The sequence below is a fragment of the Moschus berezovskii genome, chromosome 25 (assembly GCF_049115385.1).
Source record: "Moschus berezovskii isolate FMDL1 chromosome 25, NW_MosBer_1.0, whole genome shotgun sequence".
NCBI classification, from domain to species: domain Eukaryota; kingdom Metazoa; phylum Chordata; class Mammalia; order Artiodactyla; family Moschidae; genus Moschus; species Moschus berezovskii.
This window is the reverse complement of record NC_142484.1, coordinates 4,178,437-4,186,333: the sequence shown is the minus strand read 5'-3', so window position 1 is coordinate 4,186,333 and position 7,897 is coordinate 4,178,437. Positions and strand designations below refer to the sequence as shown.

Genomic DNA, 7,897 nt, shown 5'->3' with positions numbered 1-7,897 from the left:
TACTGGTGCATCATCAGTAGCGGCTGGGGACACTGTCCATCATCCTAGAACATTCAGGAACACATGCCCCCAACAGAGAATCACGTGGCCCCAGTGATCAGAGTCTCAGACACAGCAGACACAGGCTCCTCCCCACTCCTCTCCTCCTGCGCAAATATTTCAGATAATTTTTGATACAAATTCCGCTTTAATGTAGAAAAAAAAAACTCGTGTACATACATAAATACCATTTGGGGGTATAAATAAAGTAAGAAAATAAAGAGATGTACATATCAAACACAATAAATTACTCATAAATATCACAGTGGAAACCAAGTGCTGGAAAACGGACTCGATCTCCATGCGGCTTTTACAAGTTACCGGTGAGATTCGGGGCTTTCAGATCTTCCTTTTCCTGGCTTTGGAATGAAAGGGTCAGGACCCCAGGCGGAGGACTCGCTCTGACCTTTTCAGGTCAACATCCCAGTGGGTAGAAAGCGGGGGAGTCAGACCCCAGAGTGAGGTGAGTGAACTGGGGGAGGAAGCCTGTCGGGTTCCTTCTCTAAGGGCCCTCAAGTGAAAGCCACCCAACCCGAGATCGATTCCCTGGAAACCCTGGCCACTGTAGTGAGGAAGATGCTGCTGGGACCGGCCACACCTCTGAGCAGGTGGCAGTGTGGCTGTTCCCCTTAGGGGACCAGCCTGACCCCAGGGAAGTGTTGGCCACATGCAGAGCGCTGGTGGAGAAGGGTGGGGAGAGGAGGGATGGGTAGACCGCCTTATCTGCCCCGGGTGGGTTGCAAGGGGGTCCCGTGAGGCTGTCCAACCCAGAGCAGGGAGTTCTCAAGATCAACCCTGGCTGGCGGGGGCCTCTGGGCTCCCCCTGCTCTTGGAACTTGGTGGCGCGGTACCTGTACCCAGTTACTTCCATACTGGAACAGCCTGGGAAGGCCCAATGGTCTTTCTTGCAGTTAAGATCTGGAAAAATTTTCCCAGGCAATAGAGTCAGATTTACCTGAGGTTTCACAAAGTTGATTACCTGCCCATGAGTTTTACAAAATGACTGCTTTTCCTCTAGCCGCACGTGCTGCAAAGGATGGGAGGAGAGAACTGCTGAGAAGGTCAGCTTGGCCTAAGAACCTTGCCAGAGGCAGTGAGCTCCCCGCCAGTGGAGGTACTCAAGCAGAACCAGGGCAGCATAGACTCGCCCAGCAGGGTTGAGGGGCTGGGGTAGGTAGCAGCTGGGTGGATGGGGTAGAAGGCTTACCATTTTATGATCATACAAGTCTATCTGCTAGAAACCGGCATGGCCCATGTAAAACTTTGTCTATGTACAAGTTCTAAATGTTTCCTCCTAAAGCTACATAGAACCTGGACTCAGGATCATACTTGTAGAAAACCCACTCCGCAAGCACCTCAGGCCTGGGGTCCTGGTCTCCAGGGCCAGGGCCAGGGGGAGAGGACAGAGCCTCTATTAATTATAGAAGCTGGGACTCTTCACCGATCCCAGTTTAGTGGCGAGCCCGAAAGGGTCCATGCTATCTGTTTTCAGGGGCAGAAAGAAATCGGGCTTCAGGGGTTCCTGGAGGTCTTCGGGTTCTGCCGGGACGGTGGAAAGCATGGGCAGGAAGTGAGACAGTGGCAGGAAGCCCCTGCTTTTGAACAGCTGCCTCTGCCTGGAGCTGCTCAGGGAGACCGGGAGGTGGTGCTTCCTGGACCAGTACATGTTGTAGCCGTCAGGACGGATCTCCTCCTCAAAAGCGCAGTCCTCGGCTGAGTACTGGGTCTGCGAAGCAAAGAGACAGCCTGTGAGCCTCAGTGGGGGCCTGCTGGGTTGGGTGAATAGCAGGGGCAGCGGGACAGCCAGGCGCAGGTGAGCAGGCGTCCACGCCACTGGCTAACAGCCCACGCCATCAGCCAAGGATGTGTGCAAGTTTATAAAGCACGGAGGTGTATAAAGTGCATATATAAACTCATATATTTACTATAATGTTATATATACACACACATAAAATGCAAAGCATGTGTTATATTAATATACCCATCAGATATTACATCATATTAATGTATAAATGTTAAAAATAATATACGTGTTATAAATATAACATAAATTATATAACATTAAATACATGTTAGACATTAAACATATATACTAAACACATATATTAGCGTTTACTGGCTGAGTCACAAGGGAAGCCCCCCAAAATATATAGGTACTTATATATTTAATATGAAAGCTTTTTGTTATATATAAATATACTCATTAAATAAACATCACATTGAATTCACATGTAAATAGTAATGTCACAGAAAACACATGCGTAACATTAAACATATATACTCAACATATTAGACATAAATATGTATATGTACTTTGTATATCTCTATACTTTATAACCTTCAACTATACACACACACTTCAGGTATATTTCATGCGTTCTATGTGTATTCTCAGTATCTATACATAGCTCACATAGAACCATTATATTTTTTCACTAAGTCACATCACTTTTTAAACTTGCTCTGAGCAACATCTATAGTCATAGCCTTGACAGGCATGCATGCTTCCCTCCCCAACGTTAAATATATAATTATCGCCATGAAAAAGTCCCTTGTATTCCACAGGCGGTTTGGGAAACACTGCTAACTAGGTTATCCTTTTAGGATCAGTCTTTTAATTAAGAATCACGAGTAATCCAATCTGGAGCCCAGATGAAAGCATCTATTTCCCATTTAGACCCAAATGACTGTGGTCCTGAGCCTTTTTGTCTGGAGCTCTGGTAAGAGAAACCTCAGCCCCTCTGGCTCCTGCCAGGATCGTGGAGATAAAGGCAGCCCCTCCCCCCAGGCCAGGAGGAAGCCTGCACCCCGTGGGTGGCCAGAAAGTCGGAAGGCAGAACACTGAGAGTGAGCCGGCCGAGCCCCAAATGCAGAGGGTCAGTGTGTCTTCAGGACTCAAGAGCACAGCCGAAGGCGGGGAGTCCGGAGGACTGGGCCATAAACTGCGCCGGGAGGCACCCAGTCCCACGGCTGCCCAAGCCTACAAAGGTCGAGTCCATGCAGGTGGGTGAGCGCTGTGCTTAGATAAGGCCCTGATAAGGCCTGCCTCCAATGAAGCAATATGCCCAGCTTCCTTGCGGGGAATAAGACCACCAGACCGAGGGGTGAAATGCAAATTGATAAACAAGGGAATTAAAATCAAATAGAGTGACTGTTTCACCCTGCTGGTTCTTTGGGAGAAACTGACATCTCATTTGCCAAAGAGAGAGTGAAACGATTTCGAGTTTCTGGGAGGGTGTGGAATTGTTTATGTTTTTTAATCTTCAAGTTTTGCTAAACTGGGACCGCAGGACGTAGATTTTACGAACAGGATTTTAGTTGAGGGACCCTCAGTTTGGACTAGAATGATGATGGGTTAGACCCAGCCACCCCTGCGGGGGGCTCTGCCCCTGAGGCCCCCACCACCCCTAAGTAAACCTCACAGAGGTTGCAACTGCGGGGGCTCGGAGTGGCTTTGGGTATCAGCTTTCTTTGCCGCTTTCTTGTCCTTTCACGCAGGATGCCATAAAACCTGAGACAGGTTTATTTATCTCTGGATAAACAGAATAAAGGGGCACCAGAGCCACAAAACAACACCGAGACACTTAAGAGATCTGAGCTGCGGAAAGGAGGGCATCCCTGGAGGGCCGGTGTCCTCCCCTCCCCCTGCTGCCCCCTGGCCCCTGTCCCTCCATCGGAGCCCCCGGCCCAGCAGGGCTGCACTGAGGCCCTGCGCCAGGCCGGGACCTCACACAGCCTCCACTGTGCGCCCGGGGGGCTCAGGTTCCCTTTGAACTCTCAGCCTTTGTTCCGGCGACCAGAGAGCCGGCATCTGCACACTTCCTGCCCCCAGACGTCTCTGGCTACCTGGGCCTGCCCTCCCACCCCCACCCAAAGAGGCCTCTGCCATACAGGTGAGCCCCGACAGGAGGATAAGTGGGGCCCCGAAAATAGGACTCCAACGCGGCTGCAAAATAATCAATTTTTTAGCGGATAAAAATTAATTTTAAAAAGTTTCTTCAATCCCAAATTTTTCCTCTGACTTAAAAAAAATTCAAGCTGTGGATATACCCATTTTCTTTTTTTCCTTCCCAGCCACCCCCCACCCACCACTTTCTAAAAAACTACCGCAAGGAGGGAGGGGAAGGCGAGCACCACGCAGGCACAGGGCAAAGCCGGAAACGGCCACGGTGGGTTCCCCGTTTAATATCGAAGCGCCGACCTCCTCCGTCCGACTGGACGTGCCTCTAGTTCAGGGGGAATGCAACGGCGGGGCCTCACCCGTTCTCCACAAACTTACACATTAGAAAGTGGGACAGAAGAGGAATCCGGCCCTCGCCGCCTTCCCCTCCGAGTTCCACACCGGCCCGGACAGAACAAACAAGGAAACTCTGAACCTGACCCTGCGCTCCCCTCGCCCCGCAGGCCCGCACCCCCGCGCGTCCGGCCGCACCGAGACACCTACCAGCCCTTGCATCTTGCCGTCGGCGTCCATGCAGAGGTACAGCACGCTGCGCTGGCCCTTGATGGCCACGGTGCTCAGAGCCACCGCCCTGATCTCCATCAAACCTGGGCGGGAAAACAGCACAAAACTGCAGCCGGGACCCGCGGGGCCCACAACGCGTGAAAGTGGTTGGTGGGTGTACAGGCCCGTCCTCCCCAACCCCCAGCCCCTGTCCATGTCTGGAGGCTCGGGATGGGAACGCCCAGGTGCCAAGACCTGGAGTTCCCCAGAATGGGGGGTCCGCGGAAGCCGAAGTGGAGGAAGGGGAGGGGAGCGCATCGGTGCAGTAGTCCACGCACCCATTCCCCCCCCCCACCAGCTCCTCCGGCAGTCGGGTTGTCAGGGAGAGAGTAGACCGCTAAGTGCCAAGAGCCGGGGTTCCGGGAGCCAGAAGGGGGCAACGGGAAGAAGGGGCGCTGTGACGGTGGGGGCCCGGCGGGCACTCACTGTGCGCGCTCTGGACCTGCGCGCAGTCCACGGCGCCGTCGGAGTGGATGCGCAGAAAGCAGCTGTAGAGGCCCTGCGGGCCCGCGGTATACAGGTGCCGCAGGCGAACCGACTCGCCCCAGCCGTAGTGCACGTGCGGCCCCGCATCGGAGAAGGCCAGGGGGCGCCCGGCTGCGGCCAGCCAGAGGCCGGCCAGGACCAGGGCGCGGGCCACGGCGCACCGGCTCGGAGCGCTCCGCATGGCACCTCCCTCGGGCTCGGAGCTCTGCGTGCAGATCGGGCTGTGGGGTTGCGGGAGGCTGGGCGGCGGCCCCGAGGCCCTGCGGGACGGAGCGTGCGGAGGCGGGGTGGCCGTGCCCTCGAGTCAGGAGACCGCTGCACGCTCCGGGAACCTGGGCACCTCTCCAGCTCCGACGGCGCGGCGGCTGGCGGCCGGCGACCTTATATAGCGCGTCTGCCGGCTACGCGAAGCCCTTATCGGGATTGCATCAGCCCTCCGCCCCTCGCACACACCCACTCACACCCCGCCCCCCGACCCAGCCTCTCCCTGGGCCCCGCCCGGGCGACCCCGCCCAGATCTGGAAGAGAAGGAGGCCTCTTTCGCTGGAAACTTGAGGGGAGCTCCTCCCGGCGGCGCTGGGGCGAGGCCAGTTCGCTCGCGTCTGGGCGAGTTTGATTTTGTAAAGAAATTAAGGAGACGGCGGAGCCCACCCCCATCCCCGCCGTGCAGACCATTGGTTTCAACCCCCGACCCCCCGGGAATGCGCTCGTCGAGGGGCGCTGGCCCGGCCTGCGGCGGAGCCGGGGTCTCACATCAAAGACGGGGGCGGGGGACCCTGAGCTTTGCATCCTTCACTCCCGGTGGGAAAAACCCCGCCTCGGCTTTGGGGCCCGCTCCCCTCCGATCCACATCCACTCGCTCCCGCCACGATCCCAGCCCTCAGAGCCCCGGGGGTGAAGCGGTCCCCTGGCAGCTCAGAGCGCCTCCCGTTCTCCGGCTTTATGCTCTTCAGATTCCTGCCCGGCCCCCGTTCCACGCCAGTACTTTGTCCCCCGGCCTGGGGCCAGGCGCGACCTGGGCTCCCGGAGGAACAATAGGGCCGCGCCGGCGAGCGCTAGATGGCGCTTCAGCCCGGGTGTCGGCCGGGCCCGGCCCGCGGCGGTCCCCGCTCCCGGAGCCTGGGAGGAGGGCGCCTGGGGCGGGGCAGGGAGGGCTTGCACGCTGCAGACTGGGAAGCGGACTTTCCAGGGCGCGCAGCGCAGGGAGGCTCCTCTGTTTTTGCTGTGTCTTTCGTCGTCGGCGCTGTCCTTGGGTCCTTGAGAGCTTCTCCAGGGGCTGGGCGCGCAGGGCGCGGGGCGCGGGGCGCGGGGCGCGGGGCGGGGGGTGGGCAGGAACAGGGGAGCATCTTACCTGGTGGGGAGGGGCAGGGCAGCAGTGGTGGGCGCTGTTTGCGGGGGTTGGGGTGCGGGGGGAGAGGCACCAGTTGGGGAAACGGGGGCCACCCAGTGAAGTGGCTGCCCCCCCAACTCCGCAAACCGGATGGCTTTTCTGATGAGGCTCAGAAAAAGGAGACCACATCCGGAGAATGCCCCTGCCGGAAAGAGAGGGGTCCTTCTAGGGGGCTTTGGCTCAACACTGGTTCTTTCTCATTATTCCTCCAACCACCTGCCCCCCAACTCCGGGATGTGGCGCTCCAAGGAGGCTGGTTTTGGGGAAAAGCCACACTGGCTGAGCCCAGGGGCGCCGGGGGAGGGCCCACAGTGGAGGCAGGGAGAGAAAGCCATGCCAGGCCTGATGAATTTCAATGAGTAAAGACCACGTTCATACCCCAGCCAGTGACTGGCATTAATGATGGAGCGCGCAGAAAATGTCACCAGGAAAGTCTTTACAAAAAAAGACATCATCTCGAAAGCTTTATGGGCCGGGGACCCCCACGCTGAGTGTCTTGGTTCAGAAAGCCGGGGCTTCTGTTAAATCTAATTACTTCCCCCCTGTGGCTTTAAATCGACAGCGGCTCCTATTAAACTTAATTACCCTCCCCTGCAGCTTTCGTTTTAAAGACCCTGGATAAATGCAGGGCATTGAGGAGGATGGCAGAGGGTGCACTGGGGGCCCTGCCCCAAATCTGGCTGGGGGAGGAGGGGAGGCGGCCTCTGGTTCCACCCCCAACGGCTCTGCTGCCCCTCCTAAGGCCACAGTCGGTAGAGAGAGGCCTGCCCCCCACCCCCTCTGCCCCCATCGAAGAGCTCAGGAAGCTGGGAGAGGCCTGGGCAGCTCGCTTCACCCAGGGCAGCTCCCTGCACCCAGGTCCTGCTCTGAGCATCTTCTGCCCTCCCCCAGTGAACAGTTCAGTTCAGTTCAGTGCTCAACCGTGTCTGATTCTTTGTGACCCCATGGACTGCAGCACGCCAGGCCTCCCTGTCCATCACCAACTCCAGGAGTTTACCCAAACTCGTGTCCATCGAGTTGGTGGTGCCAGTGAACAGACAGGGGGCCCCAGAGTGACCTGGGGCTGCCCAGGTCAGAGTGCCAGGGTGACTTGCACAGTATCTAAGTGGTGAACCCAGGCTGTCAGGCTTGTAAATCTAGGTCAAGCTGCATTTCAGGGAGGCTGTGCAGCCTCCTGAAAGGGGCGAGGGTCCCAGGGTCAGACCCTCGGCAGCACAGATCACGCTCGGCCGCTCCCAGGGCAGGTCTTGAACCCGCTGGGGTTTCTTGCCTCCTTATGCCTGCTTCAGCCTTTTCTGGAGTCGCATTGGAGAGTGGACAGACACTGCCTCAGATACCATTCACAGAGTAGGACAACCATCTGCTCTGGGCTGCTGCGTACGTGGAATGTCGTGGTCAGAGCAGTGCTCTGCAAGTTTCGGTGATTAATCCGAGCTACATGTGAGGAAACTGGGGCTTACAGACTTGGCCAGGCAGCC

At 56.8% G+C, this 7,897-nt stretch overlaps 1 protein-coding gene across 1 annotated transcript; it reads right to left on the bottom strand.

Moving 5' to 3' along the window:
• Positions 1-1,453: 1,453 nt before the first annotated feature.
• FGF19 (fibroblast growth factor 19) lies at positions 1,454-5,210 on the bottom strand. Its single transcript, XM_055414872.2, has 3 exons — positions 4,970-5,210; positions 4,484-4,587; positions 1,454-1,765 (listed from the first exon to the last, which is right to left on the bottom strand). The coding sequence occupies exons 1-3, from the start codon at positions 5,208-5,210 to the stop codon at positions 1,454-1,456; spliced, it is 657 nt and encodes a 218-aa protein (XP_055270847.1).
• Between the last annotated feature and the right edge of the window lie 2,687 nt (positions 5,211-7,897).